At 52.2% G+C, this 22,124-nt stretch overlaps 1 protein-coding gene across 50 annotated transcripts in view; it reads left to right on the plus strand.

The window, feature by feature from the left end:
* Celf4 (CUGBP Elav-like family member 4) overlaps positions 1-22,124 on the plus strand; it is a 286,507-nt gene that overhangs the window by 258,294 nt on the left and 6,089 nt on the right. For 7 of the 50 annotated variants that reach the window (XM_063232065.1, XM_063232066.1, XM_063232072.1 and 4 more), the window contains exons 5-13: positions 131-210; positions 542-685; positions 1,760-1,907; positions 3,392-3,541; positions 7,394-7,459; positions 8,854-8,937; positions 13,975-14,058; positions 18,576-18,654; positions 19,011-19,182. In XM_063232065.1, coding sequence (XP_063088135.1) covers positions 131-210; positions 542-685; positions 1,760-1,907; positions 3,392-3,541; positions 7,394-7,459; positions 8,854-8,937; positions 13,975-14,058; positions 18,576-18,654; positions 19,011-19,182 — 1,007 coding nt within the window. Of the gene's footprint in view, positions 1-130; positions 211-541; positions 686-1,759; positions 1,908-3,391; positions 3,542-7,393; positions 7,460-8,853; positions 8,938-13,974; positions 14,119-14,659; positions 14,835-18,575; positions 18,655-19,010; positions 19,183-22,124 lie in introns of all 50 variants that reach the window. The other 43 variants (XM_063232055.1, XM_063232057.1, XM_063232059.1 and 40 more) reach the window with 12 other exon arrangements.

Here is a 22,124-nt window from a genome sequence, read left to right on the forward strand (position 1 = left end):
GTCTGTGTCTCTCGTTCTCTGTCTCACGTCTTCGCCTCTCACCTCTGCTCACTCTTCCCCCTCGCGCTGCCTCTCAGTCCCAGCCCGCTCTGGGTCCTCGCGGGTGGCTCAGCCTGTGTTGTCCCCGCAGGATGTGCCTTCGTGAAGTACTCCTCGCACGCCGAAGCGCAAGCCGCGATCAACGCTCTGCATGGCAGCCAGACCATGCCGGTGAGTGCAGCCTTGCGGCGGAGCTGGGCAGTGGCGACTCAGGAGACTTCCTCTCCCGGACACAGTCAGGGCAGAGATCTCGTCCTCCAAATGAGACGGGAAAGGAATGGAGGCCCAGAGATGTTAAGAAATTACCCAGAGGTCACCCAGATAGAAAATGCCCACGGTGGGGTTGAGGCCTCGTACACCTGTGCGGATACTGGATACCTATCCCTGTGGATAACGCTCCCCAGAGTGCAGGTGGCCTAGGCCAGCGACACTGACAGCTGAGGGGTGGGGACGGGGGTCGAGCGCTCAGCCCAGTGGGTCTCATATGCTGCCCTGGCTGCAGGGAGCTTCATCCAGTCTGGTGGTCAAGTTTGCCGACACTGACAAGGAGCGCACGATGCGGCGAATGCAGCAGATGGCTGGCCAGATGGGCATGTTCAACCCCATGGCCATCCCCTTCGGGGCTTACGGCGCCTATGCTCAGGCAGTAAGTGGGGGCAGGGATGGGCGGTGGCTCTGGAGCTCACTCCTCAGAGATCCCCACAGAACAGGGACACATAATCATAACGGAAAATACCACTCTGTCCGCTGGAGTGAAGAGAACCAAACATAAGCCCAAGGAGTAACCTCAGAAGGGATCTGGGGTTTGGGGGAGGTAGGCTGCTCTCCTGGTTCTTAAGGTACAAGCTGGAGAGAAAGCCCCTGGCTGGGCAACAAGATGGGCCGCCCTGAGCACCCCTCTGCTTTAGCACATCAATGCTGAGCCCTTGGAAGAGGAGGTTCAGGTGTTTGGTCCTCATCAGCCACCCACAACCCCACTCATGGAAGGGTGTCATCAGGCCTTCAGGTCACTCCTAGCAGGGATCCTGGAGATGACCCAAAGCCCTTCACACTCATACTTACCCTGTGTTTCCCTTGGGTCCTGCCTCTGGCTCACCTTTCTTCCACAGTTGAGCCCACTTCCAGGACAGCAGCTTCCTGAGCTACCTCCACACTGCTGATCACAGTCCCCACATGGTGGCACTGAGGTGTCCTATGGTTCTGACTCTAAACCTGCAAGCTCACTATTTTTCTTCAGCAGTGTCCAGCTCTGGCCACTTCCAACAGTCTCCCCGGTCCACATCCACCTTGGTGAAGAACCAACAGTGTCTAGATGCTATGCATGGTTCTCCTGTCTCTTCTACCCAGTAGACTCCATGACCTTTTGGGAGCCCATGCTGTTAATGCCACATAGGCTCATTCAACATATCCATAGCACTTTGGGTATCATATGCCCTCAAATGACAAGACTTACCCGTAAAGCAAGTCATCTTTCCTCATCCCCCAGAACATTAGAGCCTGAAAGACCCTAATACTCTTGAATGCAGACATCTCCCCAGAAAGCGGCCTCTGATGACCAAAGAGGACTGAGGGTGGCATCAGGACTCGGGCTGGTGGTCAAGGCACTATTCAGGTCCCTGGGGCTCAGGGCCCAGGAAGTGGGCTCCAGGAGCTGAGTCCCCTGGTGGGGAGGGATGCCCCCTGGAAGCATGTGATATTTTTTCCACTCCCTCTGCCCCAGCTGATGCAGCAGCAAGCGGCCCTCATGGCATCAGTCGCACAAGGTGGCTACCTGAACCCCATGGCTGCCTTCGCTGCCGCCCAGATGCAGCAGATGGCGGCCCTCAACATGAACGGCCTGGCGGCTGCACCTATGACCCCAACCTCAGGTGAGACAGCAGATACCTCTGCAGGTCAGGCCTGGGGCAGGGCTTAATTTCAGCTACCAGTAGGTTTTCTTTGGGGCAAGGGTACATGGTGTTTGGACTCAAGAGGCCTTGTCCTACTTGGAAGTTTGTCTCAAAGTGTTCTAATTTTGTATGACCCAAGGAAAGGTAAGATGTGTTATCATTCTGTCCATGATAAAACTCTCATTCTGTCCATGATAAAACTCAGGGTGGTGAAAATTTCTCGCAAGTTGTTTGTCTATGAATTGTTAGGACCACAGGGTTATCCCAATAGGCAGGGGTTAGGAACAACCTAATTACAAACTATGCTTGGGTATTGTGCAGTCCATGATTCTCAATGAGAGCATTTTGTTCCCCACTCCTAGAACATCTGGCATAGTCCAGAGTTATTTTTATTTGTCACAGCTGGGAGGGAGAGATGCTATTAAAATCCAGTGGTGGAAGCCAAGGATATTGCTATACATTCTACAACGCATGTGACAGTTCCCCCAGACAAGGAAATATCGGGCCCCAATGTCCTAGAGTTACAGCTGAGGAAACCTACTTTAGTTCCAAGAACTGATCCAACACCCAGGCTCTCATTCACCAAGCTTCCTTGGTGTCCAGTCTGTGGCATCAACCTTCTTGATGTCCAAGTGCTGTTCTTTTCCCAGCTAAAAGCCAGGAAGCACTGTGCCCCTTCTGGGCCCAGCGTGAGCACTACCATGTTCCTTGTTCTAGTCTTCAACTTCAGGGCCACTGGTGAGTCTGGCCCATGGGCCAGCTTTGGTGACACCTGGATTTTTACATGAAGAAAAAGGCTCTTTCCAGCCTCTGGGGCCTCAGTACAATCACCATACCATCCACATTTTGTGTTCTACCACCTGGAATAGGGAAAACAGTTTTCATCTGGCCCCAGCTTTACTCTCGTCACTATGACCATACCACTCATGCTTAATTGCAGCAGGCCTAGGTGTCTAGTTTGTGCATGAGATGGGAATGACACTGAACTGTGCAATGACCTCTTTTCCTTAGTGCAAGGGAACCTTCTATATTTGGGCAGCAAAAAATTCTCAAGGAAGCATATTAGCCCTTTGTGGGTCAAAGAAGGATGAGCAAGTCTTAACCTGGCTGAAGTGGCAAAAGCCATTGAAAATGAATGGAGGAGGGATGAGTATGGGTAAATTCAAAGGCACTGAGAATAGTCTGTGTGCTATACATTCAAGAAAAAGTCATCCAGCGAAGTCTTTATAAGGTAAATAGACCCTAGACTCTGCCCTTGGAAGATGGATTCAACTGAGACAGACAAAACCAGTCTATGTAGAATAAGCCGAGGCATAGTTCACAGATAAGACTGAGTCGGTGGGTGATGTCCAAGTCCATCCCCAGGCCCTTGGAGCTAGCATGGTGAAGTTCAGTGTTTTGGCTTTCTCATCTTTGTTCTGCTTGCCTCCCCTTTTCTCCAACCCCTCTGTCCTTGAAACCAGGTGGCAGCACCCCTCCAGGCATCACCGCACCAGCCGTGCCTAGCATCCCATCCCCTATTGGGGTGAATGGCTTCACTGGCCTCCCCCCACAGGCCAATGGGCAACCCGCTGCAGAAGCTGTATTTGCCAATGGCATCCACCCCTACCCAGGTAAGTACACCTGGTAGCCCTCCCTTCCCCATGCAGCGCACTCTATTTTGTCCTTGCTCTTGTTGTTATAATGAGGAATGTGTGTCTACTGCCCCCTGTCTGATCCTTGGTGGGATCCTACATGTGTCAAGGAGGGCTGGCCACCTGCCATGCCTCAGGAAACCTGTGATAGAGCAGAAGAGACCAAAATCCCGCCCTTAAGGAGAGGTCTGTCTGTCATTGGAGAAGGGTTCCCTTTAGGAAGGAGAGACACTAGACATATACGTACAACCAAGCAGAGGCTAGTAACTGAAAATTAATTGAATGTAAATTTGAGCTGTAAGAATTAAGGTGATAGAAACTAAAAGAATAATATTTAGTGTTATGTAGAAAAAGACTCATTGAAGAAGGAGCTGGACGTGTGATGATTGGCAGTCTATCCAGTACATACCAGCCCAGTCCCCTAGGATATCCAAGCCCCTGATCAGCACGCTGGACAGCAACCCAGTGCCTTGGACAGTCCCTGGAACAGCCTCTCTGGGCCTGCAGTTCATGAAGTGCACATCTCAGGAAGATTCAGGACCCTCATTTTAGTAAACTTTGCTGCTCTCACCCAGCAGCTCTCACATGGTGAGAGTATGCAACTGACCTGAAGCAGCTTCTCGCTCAGCAAGAGGATGAATTGATACAGGGGATGGAACCCGGCCTAATGCCCTTGAGTAACAAGAGGCAATGTAATATAAAAATGTGGAATGCTGTACCCCTTCCTGGAGGGTAGAGGACAAGGCTATAGGTCCACACAAGTATTATATGAAAGAAGGACCCCAGAAAGAGAGCAGAGCAGGAGGTCAGAGTTCAGTCAGGGCATCAGATTCCAGTCAGGAACATAGCAAGCTACAGAATGATGAGACAATAAGACAAAACAAAGTTTGGTCAGAAGTGACTGTTCTTGGCCAGACATGATGGTGCGTGTCTATAATCCCAGAACCCTGAGAGTCTGAGGCAGGAAGATCCAAAGTTGAGGCCCAATCTTGGCAAGGTAGTGAGACCCTGTCTCAAAATTTAAAAAAATAAAAAATTCAAAAATGGGCTTGGGGTATAGCTCAGTGCAAAGGCCTTAGGTTCATTCCCCAGCATTAAAAATAAAAAGAGTGTTTTTCAGACTAAAGATATCAAAAGCTTTGAGTGAGGGGAGAGCTCTGTAGGCTCTGTAGGCTCTGTAGAGCCTCTTTGAAGAGGAGGCTTAGAGCAGGCTTGCACATGGGTAGGAAATGGAGATCTGAGGATGAATAGAGAGCATGTTCCTGGGCCAGGCGCGGTCCTGAAGCCCACGCAGTAGAGATAAGAGTAGTAGGAGGTTGACCCAAAAAGAACAAAGAGGCCAGCCTGAGTAGACCCACAGGATGGGTAGTCACGTTCCCCACTCTGAGTGCCCATAGAATCCCACTGTGGAGCTTGATAAAGTCACAGAAGGCCAGAGATGCTAATTTTATTGTCTGGTGCAGCCCAGACATCAGTAGTATATAAATGTTCCACCAGCAGCACAGTGCAAGGTCCCTGTGCTAGAGGGAACTAAAGAAGGAGTCTGAACATGGACTTGTTCTTAACCCCAATCTCATGCTTGCCTCAGTGCAACTCTCAGCCCCCATAAAAGCAGCCAGAGGGCTCTAAGGGTGATGTGGTAGGCTCAAAGGATCTGAGTGTTGTTTAAGAGTGAAGACTGAAGCCTGGGAGAGCCAGCAGGCTCTTGGCCCGTGGAGCTGAGCGATGCCACCTCTGCACATCTGGGTGGCTTCATTCTCCTCTCTTCCCTGCCTCCAAGCCCATCTGGATCTCTGGATTCTAACAAACCTGTTCCTTCCCTGCCCCCACCAGCATCTGTGAGCCATTTCCCTCATGGAATTTGGAAATGTTTCTTTCCCCCATTTGTAACAATCTGCCACATCCCATAAACAATTCCCTGCCAGAGCAAGAGGGAGGGTTGGAGGGAAGGAAAGGAGAAAAGTAGTACATTAAAAAAATTAATTTACCATCTTTAAATGCAGAGTTTGGAGCTGCTGTAATGAGCGAGATCCTTCAAAATGTTCACTCTTTGGCAGTTACTAATGAGATCGTTAAGCAAAGAAGTAGAGAGGGGCTTGTGAATGCTTTTCTCCACTTCCTACCCCCAGATAGATTCTCTGTTTTCCCCTTTTGCTCACTGAGAGCCTGTCGGAGGCACATGGTGTGACTTTTATTATCACATTACACCCTTGAAATTGTGTCTCTCCCAAACATGGAAGACTGTTCATTCATTCCTTCAGTCCCATTTGCTGAGCACTTACTCTGTGCTAGAGGACTGCCGTGTACATTGTGCAGGTTATGATTTACAGAAAGGCACCAGACTGTGCTCTGAGCAAGGGGAACCTTTTCTAATTTTCATAAAGGCACTGCATGGGTGAGGAAGAGGGTAACCAGACATGGCTATCCCCCCAGAGAGCTCAGAAACAGGCAGAATAGGCCAGCAGAGGGAGCAGAAGGCAAAAAAAGATCATTGCTAAGCACATCATAGTGGGGAGCTCTAGGATCCAGGTTGGGGATTGAAGGGGAAGGGTACTGGCCTGGCACAGCCCCCAGGCAGGAAGGAGCCTGCTTTGTGCCTCACCTTCAATTCCCCCCTCCCTAGCACAGTCCCTGTGGGACAGATCCCTTGCAGTATCCTGGTTCCTAGGGGCATCAAACCTGCTACCCACTATCTCTAGGGACCCCCTTGAGGTCTAAGGAATATTTCCCAATGGGACTTTACCAAAGACTCAGAGTCGAGAGCACAAAATGTTGGGGATTCTTCCTGGCCCCAAAACCCCAATCCCAGCATAGCCAGTTAACTTAACTGGCCTGGGTCAACAGATGAATGAGCCCTGAGGTTGACTTCCTGCCATCCCTTGTTATCCAGTTTGCCCAGACACACTGAGGCTGGATCCTCATAGGTGAGCATCTGTTGCCACCTGCCTCTGTGAGCTTCTAAGGCCAGCCTACTCCTGTGTCTGTCATCAGTGACCTTGGCTATCAAAGGTTGTGCCCATTGCTGGTCCATGCTGCAGGCTTTTTGCCCATAGCTACTGGCACAAGAGCAATGCAGGTGAAAATTGAGCCTTTCCCCAAGTCCAGAGTCCTCAAGTTTCTTGCCAAACTTTGAGCTCAAGGGTCATTTCTTTGTGCTGGGTGGTAAACATCCTAGTTGTAGGTCAGAGGGCAGGGTGAGATCTTTGGCTTTTTGGCTCCCCTGTTTCTGTGAACAGTGTCATTTTTCCAGCCTGTCCATCAGGCCAGTTCTTGATGGGAGAGTCACCCTCAAGGCCATGCCTTAGGTACATTCCCTAGAATGAGTAATTAAGCCTCCGGGCAGTAGTAGGTGGACCAAGGGACAGGGGCAAGGTAAAGCCTCCTGCAGGCTTTCTTTCACCTAGATGGGATCTACCAAGCTTTTCCTTCGTCCTTCCTCCTGAGCACTGCTGAGGGTCAATGAGGACAAGCCTCCCTCCTGACAGACTCTAGCCAGGGCTGGGTCCCTCACTTGTGTCTCCACCCAGGCCTTGGGCAGAGGCTTGCTCTGGTGTCACCTGCCCAGTCTTCACAGTCTTCTGCATGAACCCCATCTCCCTTACTAAGGCCAGCTACATCCTGTGTCCTCCAGCTAAGGTGGGCAACCCATTACCTTACAAGGGCTCTGAGCACAAAAAGATGACCTCCAACAGAACCCAGCACTCGGGTCCCTGTCTCAGGTACCTTGGCTGCAGTGCTTGGAAAGAGGAGTGTAGCCAAGTGTTGGCACGTGGTGGGGCGAGGGTGTATTGGGTATACACCACTGACTTCTGCCCCTTGGCTCCTCTGCAGCACAGAGCCCCACCGCCGCGGACCCCCTGCAGCAGGCCTACGCCGGAGTGCAGCAGTATGCAGGTCGTTAGTATCTGTGCGTCCCCTCGGCTCTTCCCCTGGCTGTGTTCATCTCTCCATGCCCTTGGCACAGTGCCCCCTGTTCACCCCAGTCCGGGGCCCAGCACTGCATGGGGTGGGGAGAGGGAGCGGCAGCAGCCTCGGGGGAAGGAGAGAAGACGGTGCTGTCAGAGACGCTCCCGCCTACTCCACACACCCATCCCTGCCTGGGCTGTATCCCACGTTCAGGTCCCTTAGCATTTAGGGCAGTGTATTCCCCACATGGCAGGGCTTCCTGCCATGGCAGGGTGGTGGTGGCTGGGCAGAACTGGTGAGCCAGGCTGAAACTTTGTCCTTGCTGTACAGCAACTTGTCTTGGGCTCCCGTTTTGCTTTCCCCTGGTACTTCTAGTGCTAGTTTGCTTACGATCCCCAAACTGCACAGCAGTGCTGGGGGCCAGCCTGGCCCTGGGAAACTGGCCCAGGAAGCACAGATGCCAGGCTTTGAGAAGAGGATATTCTGGAAGGGAAGCAGTTTCCACCAGCTTATCCAGCCAAGGAAGCATGACAGGCGCCAGAAGGAGAAGCAGGCCATGGTAGTAAAAATGGAGAGAGAGAAAAGGCAGCCTGAGGCCAGCAGATGGCCGGTGGTCACTGAGTCCACCTACCGGCCAAGCTTCTCCCTTTCTCCCATGTCTGGGCTGAGCAGTACACCATGTTCATCCCCGCCCAGCTTGTGGCCTGTTGTCTGGCTGGTCAGGATTCCTCTTCACTGTCTTCAGAGAGTCAGCCCTGTCTCCCTGAGGGTGGCGAGGCTTCCTGGCAAGGTAGGACTCAGGGAATGCTGGCTTTGCTCCTCTGAAGCCCCAGGGAAGCTCTCTGTCAGGTTCTGTTGGTGTGGAAGCCAAGCCAACCTGGGGAGGGAGCTGGCTATTTCTGTCCTAGCGCTGACCATTCCCAACCAAACGCAGGAAACACCAGGCGTCCTACTCAGTCCTCTGCCCCTGGGTCTTAGCCCTGGCGGATTCCCCAGAAACCAGTGAGGGAGGTAAATCACAGCTGTCTGCTGGCCCAGATTAAGCTTGCTTGCCCCCCCCCCACATACACTCACATGCACCCACACTTCCATGTACACACCCACACATGCACAAACACGCTCAGACACCTGTGCACGCATGCACATATGCACACATGCTCTCACACACATGTCCAAGTCTCTGTTCTTCATTCTGTAGCTCCCCTTTCACTAAGTACTAAAAAGTGAAACTCACTTTCTGTAAAGTTGACAAGGCGACACCCACTTTGTGGTTGGTCAGTTTTCCTTGTCCAACACTGAAATCTCTCTTTTTTCCTGCCTTTTACCATGTCTGTCTGTCTGTGCATCCCGTGCTGGCCTTGCCTCTCGTCTCTGTGGCCCTCCAGCAGCTGCCTACCCTGCTGCCTATGGTCAAATAAGTCAGGCTTTTCCTCAGCCACCACCAATGATTCCCCAGCAACAGAGAGAAGGTGAGTCTTGGCCCTTCCCCTCCCCCTGTCCCCAAGAGGCTACTCACCTGGGCCTCTGGCTTCACCTGGGTCTGTGGCTTGGGCTTTGGTTGGAAAGGTGGCCACACTTACGTGTGTGTGTGTCTGACAGTGGGTGGGGGTATAGAGCAGGATTGTGAGATGCGGCCCCATCCCGCTCTCCTACCCGCAGATGGAGATGTGCAATTTGTGGGCAGTTCCACAGACCAGGGTGGCATCCTGGCCCAGAGAAGGAGAATGGACACATTTGCCCTGAAGGTGCTGGCAGGTGCTACACCTTTCCTACTCCCCTCCATCATTTGCTACTGCTCTGACACAGCTCACAAACCAATATCTTGGTCTTTAAAAAGTCCTCGAGAAGGGGTGGGATAGTGCTCCTTCCTTAGCATGCCCCTCAACTAGCCCTCGGAGATAATCCATCTGAGTCAGGTATATGTTTCCAGCGGAGGCCTTGACCTTGCCCGAAGGACTTTGTATAGGAAAGGTCCTCCTTGGAGTTTTTTTCTGAGGTTCCACCCATGTTCCCAAGGAGCTGAGAGCAGTAGCTGAGTGGGAGCTCACACTCCAACAACAGTGGCTTTTGCAGCACCAGCTCTTATAGCTTTGGGCTTTCAGAAGGGAAGGATGCATAGCCTGAGGTGGTCAGGAAAATGAGGCCCTGCAGGAGCTGGGCAAGAATGGCCAGAGGGGAAGAGAGGGAAGAATGAGTAAGTACTCATGGCCAGGGAGGCAGGAAAAGGGTTTAGTTCACGACAGGAGCCTTCATGCCCTCTGGGTGACCAGCAGACACACATGAAGCTCCTAGTAGGACTCCAGCAGCAGGACTAGGCACATGGTTGGGAGAGGCCCAGGGCAACTCTAGTGAAGCAGGAGCCGGGCAGACGTTGTCCTGGAAAGCCACATCCAAAGTCCTGGTGTGAACTGAGCAGAGCAGGCAAGATCCACTGGTTTGGCTGGTGGGGAGTTCCAGTGGTCTTCAGATGCCTGGCTTGTGGCCCCTCTAAGCAGACTAACTTGGAGTTCAGAAAAGACCTTGGGCATCTGCTAGTCCCAACCCTTTCGGTGCAATACACCCCTGACAGGCTGACAACTGAGAGCCTAGGCTTTGAAGCAACTTTCTGGGTCTAACTTCCAGCTTTGCCACCTCCTCCTGATGTGATTCTGGACAGGTCATCTCACCTCCTTAGCTTTAGTGTCCTCACTAGTAGTGCAACGAGGACCATTTCCTGGAGAGGTGTGAGGGTCAAGCTTGCTCAGTCTGCCCTCTAAAGTGCAAGCATCTGATTCCACATAGCCCTCCTCTACCAGATTGTCACCTCCTTCAAAGTTGTTCATGAAGCATGCCACTCCAGCTTACATACTTTAGGAAGCTCCTGAGACATATATCTTCAGATCTCCCCATTCCCAGGAAGGCCCAGCTGCAAGAGCCTAGAGGGATATATAGGGGTCCCTGCCCACATTATGCCCTTCGGCAGCTAAGTAGCACCTGGCTTCTCCATCAAGATATGAAGTGGATAGGAGGTGGTCCATCAGCCTGCCTTCCCCAGAGGTCCATTCCCTGGGTGGGGGCCTGGGGCCTTGACTTCTCTCAGTCCAGACTTTCATTAGTCAGATCAGAGGCACAGGTGATGTCCTAAGGGTCCCAGTTAAGGCTTAGAGCAGAGAACTGAGAACTGTGCTTGAGGGTCCTGGTATTGCCAATGTCACTCCATTGACTTCTGGCCTATGTTTCTATATCCTGTGGACACACAAACACCACACATGTGCAGAAACAGCTGCATGTCAGTGCCATCTTGCCCAGCACACATGACAGCCCCTACTGCTGGCCTTATACTAAGGCCCCTTCTGTCTTCTGCCCCTGTTTCCCACACCGTGGTCTGCACCACCCCACACATTAGGCTCAGAACTCCTTCTCATGCCTTCTCCATCTTGGAGTAGTTTCAGGCAGAGAGACAGACAGACAGACAGACACACACACACGCACGCACACGCACACACAAGGCATCTCACAGAGGCATCTTGCTCCTTGGACCAGTCCTGTGGACAAGTCCCTACTCCCTATTCTCTGATCAAGGGGTCTCTCATGGTTGTCCCCCTTTTTCCTTGGCCATCATGCACAGGCTGAGCTACCAAGGGGTTAGGGACAGGCAGGACTTGATTCCAACAAAACTATGCTTTGTCTACATGTGGGGTCATGACACAGAGTGGGTTTCTGGGGAAGGCTGAGATGGGGCTGGAAGGTGGAAGGTAGAGGAGGTCTCTAGCATATAGAGGGGAAGATGGCTGACCTCAGGAGCAGAGAATGCTACCGAGCTTGAATGAGTTTGGGGCAGGAGAGACAAGCACAGAAAGGTGGTTTGGAGTCAGACCAAAGTTGTACTCCACTGTTGTATGGAGTCTAGATGAAAGAGAGCTGTATTCCCGCACCCCTGCCAGCAGTCATGGCTACCTTGCCCTGTGGAATGCTGCTGAATATTAGAACATGTTGGGTGCTGGGGAGAGACCTCTAGCCAACTCCTAGTTTTTGAGCTGAGCCTGAAAACGTAACAGTTCCTGAATGCCTTTGAGGTCTTCTGCTCCACAGAGGGGACAATGTCATCCTTAGGAATAGCCCTGGTTGGGGCTGCCAGAGGCTAGAGTGTGGCCAGGAGTAGCCAACCTTTTGTTTCTGAAGATCGGTGTCATTGCTTGTCTGGGTTAGACCAGATTGCTGTAATGTCCCACTAGTCCTCTAGTCCTCTGGCTGTTCGGTAATCTGGGAAAGAAGGACTGCAGGAAGGGTCTGCAGGCTCACTGGTGACAGTGGGGGCCAGAGCTGCTGGCATGATTCCCTAGTCAGGCTGAAGGGCTAGAGGGTTGTCGTTGGTAGCTCATCCTTACATCATATAGGTTGGACTGAGCTCACATCCCCATCTCGAAAGACTCCTTATCCCCTTAAGGAGAACAGATATAACATCCTGAAGAAGCAGTTTGCAAAAATTAAACGTGGAGCAAAGGCCCCAAGTTCAAGGCAGGTGTCAGCATGGGGTGAAGCCACCATCAGGGAAGTCCAGAGAAGGAGAATGGTGGTGGGTGGGAAGACATATGCTCAACCGGAGGTAGAGGGGGCAGGAGAGTAGGAGGAGGTAAATGTCCCTGGCCTAGGCAGTGTCCAGTCTGGTCAGAGAGGAAATTTCCCACATAGAGAAAGAGCCCCAATCCACAGAGGGCGGAAGGTGGACTTGGGGCACCAGAAGGGGAATCCAGAGGTACTATCAGGGAGAATTGGTGGCTGATCCTGGAGAGCTGTGATTTAGACTGGGACTCGAGGCAAGTTCCTGCCTCAGAGAGGCTCCCATCTTACTGGAGACATTGAAGGTACATTGACACAGTATGCACCAGAGAGAACATGGCACAGTTACAGCGTGCAGGGTGAAGGGACACCCCCAGGCTCCAGGAGGTGGTGAGGGAGCACCCTTGTGCCCAATTCTGGATGCGTCATCCACTGGCAGAGTGCTTTTGTGGGAATTGCGGGGTGGTCCAGAGACCCAGGGAGGTCAGTGGCTCAGCTGGGTGGTTTTGGTGGGCAGGGGAGTTTTCAATATAGGCTATGGCCTTCAAGAGGGTGGAGGAAGATGGAGGTGGGAAGGAGGAGGTGAGAGGGGACAGGAGAGAGAGAAGAGAAGGGACAGAGAGAATACAGAGGAAGTTCTCTGCCCCAGAACTGGGTTACCTGGCAGACTTGATGCTCCCAGAGGACCAGGACATTTGATTTGGCTGTGAAAGCTGCATAGTGGGCCATATTGGTACCTTACAGCCTGCACTTTTAAGCCCAGGTTTAGGTTTCCTTCAGCCTCTGATCAGAACCCCAGTTCTTACACAAATCTAAGTGTAGCTATTTGCTTCTCATCCCACCGGAGGTTGGATGCCATCTCTGAAATGGCCACAAGTCACTTCAAAGGTTGAGTGATACATAGCAGATGCTTTTTAAGATGGTGGAAATAAGCCACACAGCTTGAGTTTCCATTTCAGAGAGTTACATCAAGTGTGTTCACCATTTAAAATGGAATACGTGTTTTTCCAGAAATTCCAGAAATCAATGTGCTCAGACTGGGAGTGGGAGGTGGGTTACAATAAGAAGACAAAGGAGCACATATTATGGAGGCCACAGCCTAGGTTCATATCCTGGCTCCATCCCCTCACCATCACCAGCTTTGTGTCTTACTTAACCTTTCTGGGCCTCAGTTTCCTCATCTGTGAAGCAGTGATGACAATGTAGTTAAGTCACAGTGTTGCTGTAGGGATAGAGTGGCTTACACATACTCACATACACACAGGTCTCAGAACAGCCCGGCCCAGGTGTGCACTGTAGAAGTGGCAGGGCTGTTATTGTCATAGGAAATGAAGACCCTTTCATGGAGTGAGGCTGCAGGGTGCCTAGCTAGCCCCTCAGCCTGCTGGAGGAAACCGTACATCCACCACTGCCTTCACTAGCAAGTGATGGTGAGGCATAGAACAGGGCAGTGGGGAGGTGATGCTGGAGCCTGTCTGAGCTGGCCTTGTGGAGGCGTAGGCAGGGGAGTCTCATCACAACACAGAACATGGCTGTCCTAGGGCCATTCCTCCTGCCTTCCCCAGGACAGAGGCTTGGCAGGAGGGGGACCTGCAAACCTCCCTGTCCTCAGGACCCATTTCCAGGGACACAGCTGACCAGGCTTTGGTATGTTCACCTCATTCTCTCATCAACTTTGCCCCTGGAGTCCCAGAGTTGCTAGGTTCCTGGTCCATTTTGCAGAAAAGGCAAGTGAGGCAGAGAGGTCAGAGACCTGCCCAAGGGCAAAGCAGAGATGACAGTTTAGAACTTGGGGCTCAGCAACCTTCACTCTTTAGGGTGACCCTTGGATCTTAATAAAACCTCCCCCTCCTAACCTCACCCCATCCCTCCCCGCTGCGCTGCCTAACTCGCTCACCTCTCCTCTGTCTCTCTCTTTCCCCACCCTGCCATCCCTCCTCCCTGCCCACCCCCTCCCCTCACCGCAGGGCCCGAGGGCTGTAACCTGTTCATCTACCATCTGCCCCAGGAGTTTGGGGACGCTGAGCTGATGCAGATGTTCCTCCCTTTCGGTAATGTCATCTCCTCGAAAGTGTTTGTGGATCGGGCGACTAACCAAAGTAAATGCTTTGGTGGGTAAAGATAACAAACCAATTAGCTTCACCTAGGATAGGGGCCACTTGCACCAATTTGCCGGTGTCCAACTGCTTCCACCTGCTCCTCACATGGCCCCTAGGTGCTCCCCTGGCCCAGCATCCATCTCTCAGCCTTCTTCTCTCTTCTGTTCTTTTTGCTTTTCAGCTTCCCCTGACCCCTCTCCCCAACCTGGCTCCCACTTCCCATATACCAGCCCAAGAGATGGGGTTCCTCTTCCAACCGAGAGGCCCAGCTCCACCCATCTGAGAAAGGGAAGGTCCATTTGGGCAGGGGCGGGAGGAGCAGAGCAGAACCAGAGCATCCATTCTCCCAGCAGCCTTTCCTTCCATGGTCCCAGTGGCCAGCCCAACCCTGGAGTAAAGCCCACCGTGAGCCTGGGGGCAAAGCCAGCCCCAGCCCTACCCCACTCGCTTCTGAGCTGCTCTCTCCACCTCTCTGTCCTGCCACCCCTCTCCATCTGCCCCGCTCCTTGCTCCCCTCCTGCCATACAGTGACTCCCCTCCCACCCACCCCCAGGCCCCCAGAGCTGGGCATTATTGAGGAGCCAGGAGGAGACTGACTGGTCCCTGCCCTCAGGAAGCCTAAGCTCAGAGCCCAGATGGAAATCACAGCTACTGAACTGCAGTGAGCTCTGCGAGGCACCAAGCAATGAAGCCGTCAGGAAGGCAGAGGAAAGACAGACTGGGCAGAGGTGCGGGGCTGGGATGGGGAGAGGCGAAGGACAGGGAGCGAGGCGGCAGGAGGTTTTGGGGATGGAGGAGGGCTGGCTGTAGACCAGAGAGGGAGGGTCTGTGCTGGGGAGGGCTCTGGCCATGCTGACAAGGAGGCCTTACATGTCATGCCAGGCTGTGAAAAGATGGTGGTGAGAGGACAAAAGTGCAGCTTCCTGAAATTCACCTAGTAGCAGGATGTTCGATGGGAGAGGGCAGACTTGGGAAGAACCAGGAGTCTGGTTGTCAGGTAAAATACAGGGTGCCCACTTAAATCTGACCTTCATACAAACAATGGATCCTGTTTTAGTATGCGTCCCACACATTGCTTACTATACATCTCATGTAATATTGGGATAGTCTTATATTTAAAAGAGTATTCACTGCTCACCTGAAATTTACATTATGTCAGGCATCCTGTGTTTTCTGTATTAAATCTGGCAGCTGTATCCAGGAAACTCCAGATCTCCTGCTGAATCGTCCCTCATCCCCATACCTCCCTCCATTCCTTCTTAGTCCCTCTCTCTCCTCTTCTTTTTCCTCCTCCCCCTCCTCTAGTCTGTCCTTCTGAAGCTAGATCCACTCATCAGCGTCTGAGAACTGTGGTATGTAGTCCCCAGAGAGCCACACATGGAACCAGAGCTGAGTCTGCCACAGTTTGAAGGCTGGCCCCAGATTCTGGGGCTGTGCAGGGAATAAGGAGCTTGGTTGGCCAGGGAACCCAGGTCTCAGCTTGGGAGTGGTGAGTGGCGAAGGGACAGAGTGGAGGAGCAGCAGGAAGCACATATTAACACATTTCCAAGATGAGGACAGGCTTCCCAGAACCATGAAGGGCTTGAGGACTCGGGGTGTGTTCCCTAGAGTAGCCAAGATCTTGCATTACTGTCCCCTCTGCTCTGGCAGCTGCTATAGGAAACCTGTGGTTCTTCAATGGCATACAGTTGTCCCAGCAGCTCGTTTCTCTTTGAGTATGGAGAAACAAAGAAAAAGACAAGATATACTCCTCCACCATCAGACTGATTTTTCCCCTGGTAAATTACAGTGATGCATACAAAAATATCAGAGAATCAGTAACAGTCATTCTTTAAGTCTCAAATGTTATGTCAATGATAAGAAAACTGCCAGGAGTCCAGCGAGCTTAGGGGGCACCTAGGCTCAGCCAGGCTGAGTCTCCGGCTGCATCCTATTGGGTACATGGGCGCTGTCTCCACAGGTACAGCCTGGGTTTTCAAAATCATTTCCTCAGAGTCGGCCCCAAGGCCTAACCACTTAAGCCATTAGCACATGTCCGTTTTTTCCTGAGTTTTATTGAAATCATTCTCTGTACACCTCTGCACTGCCTTTCTTTTCTGTTCTCAAACTCTTAATGGTAAACATCTTTCCTTGAAAAAGAACAGGCCCCACAGGCTCAGCCAACGACTCCTCCTTCTGGCTCATTCCAGTAGCAGTCTGCTGCCACCCTCTCAGAGACCTCCCTGCTGAGGCCTAGCTCCACCACGAACACTAAGAGCCTCTGTGACCTCATCTGTGAAATGGTGTTAGCAGCCACCCCATAAGGCGACCCATAACAGGGGCTTGGCCTAAGCAGATTCTCCTGACATACTATAGTTCCTTTTGTCATACATGTGGTCTTGTGTTAAAGCTGACCTCCACTTTAGGCTGTACTCACTCTTGATAAGCATTAGCATAATTGGTAGCAAATCAGAACCTTCCAGAGACCTTCATGAGGGTGTGTGCAGCATACATGGTTACTGTGTTGGAAGGAGGGTTACAGGCAAGAGGACACAGACCAGGAGGGCATCCCACAGTGTCTGGCAGGCAGGTGCTCCTGGGAGGTGGAATGGGAGTGAGATAGAGATTTAGGGAAGAGGGAAAGTCCTGGGGGCTGTGAACATGGGAGAAGGTGCCCAAGGACCTGTCCACAGGGGTCCCCAGTCTGTGGACAGACACTCCCTACCCTGACTGCTAGTCAGTTAACAAAACTGCATGGGATGGAATTAGTAGTCCCCTAAGTCTAGAAGCCCCAGATTTCTGGAGACCTTGAAACTCTTCTGGGATGCTGGGCTTCTTCATTCCTCCAGAACTCCCCAGGCCTGTGCATCTAGTGGCTGGTGTTTCTCCTGTGCTCCACCCCTCAGCTAGTTCCCCTTCCCCAGGCCCTTTTCATGTCTTCCTTTTACTCCTGTTTTGCTAGTTTTCTTTTTTGCAAATAGAGCCAGGCAGCCCAGGTGTGAAGGTAGAGTCTGCTCATGATGTCAGTGTGCAAGGAGAGAGATAAAGATAAAACCTCTGTCCTGGCAGACAGAGGCTTTAGTTTGACCACCTCTACTAATCTGGGGAGAGCAATGTAAAGACTTCTGAAACCTGCCATAATCTGCTAGAGACTTAACTTTAACCAGGAGGTCAGCAGGGAAAGATGGCCAGGAAGGGAATGGAAGGAGTTGGTGGAAGGGTGACTGGAGGCTAATTGCCAGTTGTGCATAATCCTCAATCTTCCCTATTTAATTCGATATGTAGATCTATTCAGATGTTGCTTTTGTTGCTCTGGACCTGGCTCTGACCAATTAGACCAGCATTCATGTGTGTACTCATGTGGGTACATATATGCAAAAGCAAGATTTGTGCACACAGCTCTTTTTGATGGTACATGACTGCATAAACTGAGCAAAGCAGAGAGACAGAAGACCCACGGGTGATTTCAGTGTCTGTGACTGGGGAGAGAAAAATGGAAAGAGCCACCAGGTGGGAAGAGAGAGGGATATTTCTCTTGAAGTAAGTAAGGTCCTAGGCAGTTCTAAAGTACCACAATAGTCAAGAAAACAGCTCTTGTTTCATTTGGGTTCTGGGTCAGGTACATCTGTCTACTGGTCATATAGGGACAAGCCATCCAACCAAGGGTTAACCAGGTATCTCACCAAGATGAGTTCATATATTTTGCAGGAACTAAGTCTATTTTACAAAGGAAAGACCTCTGAAGTTGAATGAATTTGAGGAAGTGTTAGATGAAACTGTTATAAAAATTTATTTACTGAAGAACTTTGAGTGAGAGTGGATTTTATTTAATATTCCTTGAACTGGCTTCCAGCCTGCAAGTTCCTTTCTTAAAAACCAGGTAGGGGCAAATGCTGATGTAAAGTACAGTCTGTATGAGATACATTAGAACTTCCCAAAACTGGACTTCTGAACTCACTTTGAGGATCCAGCCAGTCTCTACCTGGGGGAATTCTTGTTCACTTGGTATCACCACAGTCCGATTTGTCTTGGAAGGTCGAGGGGATCTGCCGGACAAGTGAAGGTCCACAAAGCAGTTTTGCAGGCTCTAAGTACATAAAAGGCTCTCAGCTATTATTTTCAGCAGTGCTGTTTTACTAAGTGTTGCTGCCTACTATTACAATTACTCTGGACGTATTGAAGGGTTGGGGACACATCGGTCGGTGCATGCTTGGTCCAGGGAAAGAGCCTCTGCTTTCCTGACGCGGAACTGTCTCGCCTGGAAGGGGCTGCCGACAGTCCTTGGGGGCGAGGTGGTGGGTTAATGCGAGTGGGTCCGGATTCACCCGTCTCGGCCGCGCAGCCTCAGGCAGGGCTGGAGTGGGGCGGAGGGGCTGCGAGGACGCAGCTCCGGCCCTCTGCCCTCGGCAGGGCGCGCCGGCCACGGCGGTGGAGACGCTTTGTCCGAGGTGCTTCCCCTCCCGCCCCCTCGCACTCCTCTCTCTCCCCAGGCCGGCACCCCGTGCCCTCCCGCTGCCAGGCCCCCTCCTGTCAGGGAGGACAGTGTCCAATAAACTCCGCCACCCGCAGGTGTGTCCGCCCTCTCCCATCGAAGGAGGGGGCCGAGGTGGCGGGGCCGGCCGGGGTGGGGGGCGGGCGCCTCTCCGAGCCCCCTAGGCTGTGGGCGCCCCCTAGGGGAGCGGCCGGCCGGCGAGAGGCGCCGCCTAGAGCCGAGGAGCGGCTCTGCAGCGGGGCGCGCAGGTCGGCGCAGCCGGCCTCGGAAGGCCCAGCCCCGGGGGCCTCGCGCTCGGGGGCGGGGGGCGGAGGCTGGGGGCGGGCCCTGGGAGGAGCCTCGAGCCCCGCCCCGCCCCCTCGACCTTACCCCCACCGGAAGCGGCCGGGCGGCCCCGTGGAAACCCAGGCCCTCCTCCCTCGTGTCTCGCCAGGCTTCGTGAGCTTCGACAACCCGGCCAGCGCGCAGACCGCCATCCAGGCCATGAACGGCTTCCAGATCGGCATGAAGAGGCTCAAGGTGCAGCTGAAGCGGCCCAAAGACGCCAATCGCCCATACTGAGCGCCGGCGGGAGCGTCCCCCGGGGGAGACCAGGACTCGCACAGGTAACGGGGGTCGCCTGGGCGTGGGGTCGGGAGGTTGAGGAAGGGACTCCAGACAGACCCGCCGCCTTCTTGGGCCACCGTGGGCCCGACCCTTCCTGGTGCCTTGGACCCGATGCGCCCAGCTCAGCCCTTTCCCTTACGCAGTTTCTACAGGGCAGGAGCAGAGCTGTAGTCATCCCAGCAGAAATGGGCATGATCACCCCCTTGCCCTGGCAGAGGGACAGGAGTGAGGGAGCTATCTGAGAAGGTGAGGTGGACTCTGGGCCTGGGCCACAGGTCTCCACTGTCATTCTTTCTGGACCTTGGGTGGCAAGCTCAGACCCTGCAGAGATCTGTAGCCATGGGTTGGGGCCTTGTGCAGGACTCTAGTTCTCTGCTGCCTGGTTCTGCCAGTCTGGCTAGCAGCCTCTCCACCCTTTACCCCTCACCCTGCAGTTGCCCATAGCTCAGTCAGAGTAGGTTTTGCAAGGGGAACTTCAGCAGGAAACAACAGGATGGGACGGAAGTTAGTAGGATGAAAATACAGCGTTGAAATCCCTTTCCCTGCCTGTTATATGGATAATGATGAATGGGTCCTTGTCACCTCTCCACTCGGGCTGGGACCTGCCTAGCAGCTGGAGATAACTGCTCCTCTTCCTGGCCAAGTATTCTCTAAGAGCAGCTTCTGAGAAAGTGATGGTGGGGGAGGGACTTAGCAGTACTGTGCTCTAGGTATTTTGTTAGGTACTCAGAATGCTGCAGTGACTGAGACTGAGAATGAAGAGACAGGTAATAGGTTATTATGTTGAAATTGTTGGTTATGGCTAATTCATTGGGGTTGGGAGCTATAGCCTGCCTCATTTTAACATTGCAGCAAAGACATGAAGATGGTGAGAGAGGGAGTGCTGGGGCTGGGTGTCCTGCCTGTGAGGACACAGCCAGTGTGCAGGGCCCAAGGTGAGGCCAGGGGCAGTGGATCCAAGGAACAGCAGATAGCTAGAGGAGAGCTTGGGCTAAGATAGTGGCAGGAGAGACTGAGAGTGAGGAAACTTGGTGTCTGCAGATCATTGTGGGGGGTTTGGTCTCCTCTGAAATGGGAGGGAGTCTTAGAGAGTTCTGGTAGGAGAGCGATGTGGTTAACTTGCATTTTGGTGGGATGGCTGTGAACACTGTGTTGGTATTGTGTTGCAGGGACAGAAGAACTGCATTGACCTTTCAGTTCAGGGCTACAGCTGCAGTCAGAATGCTGTGAAGGAGCTGATGTCTAGATACTCTTTGAAGGCCAAGCCAAGGATGTAGTTTCTCATGAATTCGAAGGAGTGTGAATGAAAGGGGCTTCCAAGGATGACTCCCAGGTTTTTGGCCTGAATGACTAGAAGGGAAAGTTGTTTGGGAGAAGGATCAGGGATGTGAGAGTTAGACATACAAGTGAAAGTCCAAGGTCTAGAGATTGGGAGGGTGTCTTCAGTATCCCATCTCCCCTCCAATCTCACTCTTGTCACATAGGGTACAGACATCAACCCTGCTTTCAGCCCCCTAGAACAGGGGTCTTCTTTCTCTGGGATGCTTGGGACACACTCGGTAAGCCTGGAAGAGCCAAACTGGCCTCTGGCCTCCTAATTTCCTGGCCCTGGCTTGTGTGCAGATGCAAACACACAGTTTGATTGGGAATCTGGGCAACTTCAAGCACTGGGCATTTAAAGGTGCAAGGTCACATCCTGGAGCTCTCTTCTCTGTACTCACACAGGCACCAGGATGCAGCAACAGATGGGTGCACTTTTGTAGGAGGAGCAGGATGGTTTAGTGAACAGAGCGTTCTGGATGTAGAACGCTTTTCCTTAAATAAGTATAGCTGTGCCGTCCAGACCCAGGCCTTTGGCCACTCTAGGCTTCTATTTCCCAAATACTGAAGCCAAGCTGTTGAAGTCAATTAAAGATTGAGGGTTGGGGCACATATCAGGGTCATCCCCAGAAAATCTGAGGGGACAGTGTAGGTGTTTTTGATAGTGGCTCTTCTGTCCTAGGCACCTTGGTCCAAGCAAGTCAGAAACATTCCTAGGTGAAGAGTTGAGGAAGCCAGGTTTGTTGTTTGGGATATAAGGTAAGAAGGTAGATTCAGCTGGCACTCAGACTTGGGGTAGGAGCTCTAAAGGAGTGGTTTAAGAAGCAGGTGGTGTTTTTCCATCATAGAATGCAAAGGCCAGAAAGGTGAGAACCACAGACCTTCACCGGTACTTGCTGGGTACTGGACCCTTTTTGGACAGGTAACAGCTATAAGCTAGAACAGCTATAAGCTAGAACTGCTGTGTCTACCTGTCAGTTGTGTCTACTGTCAGATGGATGGTGGCAGCATTTCCACTGTACTGATGAAGCACAAGAAATTTAAGCCAGTAAATAGTGGAACCAAGCTTTGAATCAGGGAGCCTAGCTCCCTTCAATCAAGAATGAACTCCTATCCTCACCCCAACCTGCCACCCCAGAGTGTCCTGAATTTCACAGGGGACACATTATGTCCTCTTACTTCTTTGGGATAAATCAAATGGCTACCACTTTTCTACTAAGCAGTCTTTAAAGACTATGTTACAGCATACCCCCTATAATAAAGTTGGCCTCTAATCTTCACTTAGTTGGCGCTTAAAAGTTCCCCAACCCAAGACTGTTGGAAACTAACAGGATGCTAAGAAGAGATGGGAGCTTCTCAAGGGAGGCTGCAGACAGAACAGGCTGTTCACTCCTTGGGCTGCCAGCAAGACAGGAAGTTGCTCAAAAAAGCAGCTAAAAGATTGCACGCTATCTTGGGCTGAGATAGGGTGTTTATAAATGATGAAGCCTGAGCTAGAGTCATAAAGCTTAGAAGGACAGAGAAACCCAAGCAGGAGCTAAGGGTACCAGCCCTACTGGGGAATGAAACGGTAGTAAGAGAGGAATCCTGGGCCTCCGGTAGCTACCCTGAACTGGTGAAG

The sequence above is a fragment of the Cavia porcellus genome, unplaced genomic scaffold (genome assembly GCF_034190915.1).
Source record: "Cavia porcellus strain 051 isolate PalLab524CR breed Dunkin Hartley unplaced genomic scaffold, mCavPor4.1 scaffold_20, whole genome shotgun sequence".
In the NCBI taxonomy this organism is placed as follows: domain Eukaryota; kingdom Metazoa; phylum Chordata; class Mammalia; order Rodentia; family Caviidae; genus Cavia; species Cavia porcellus.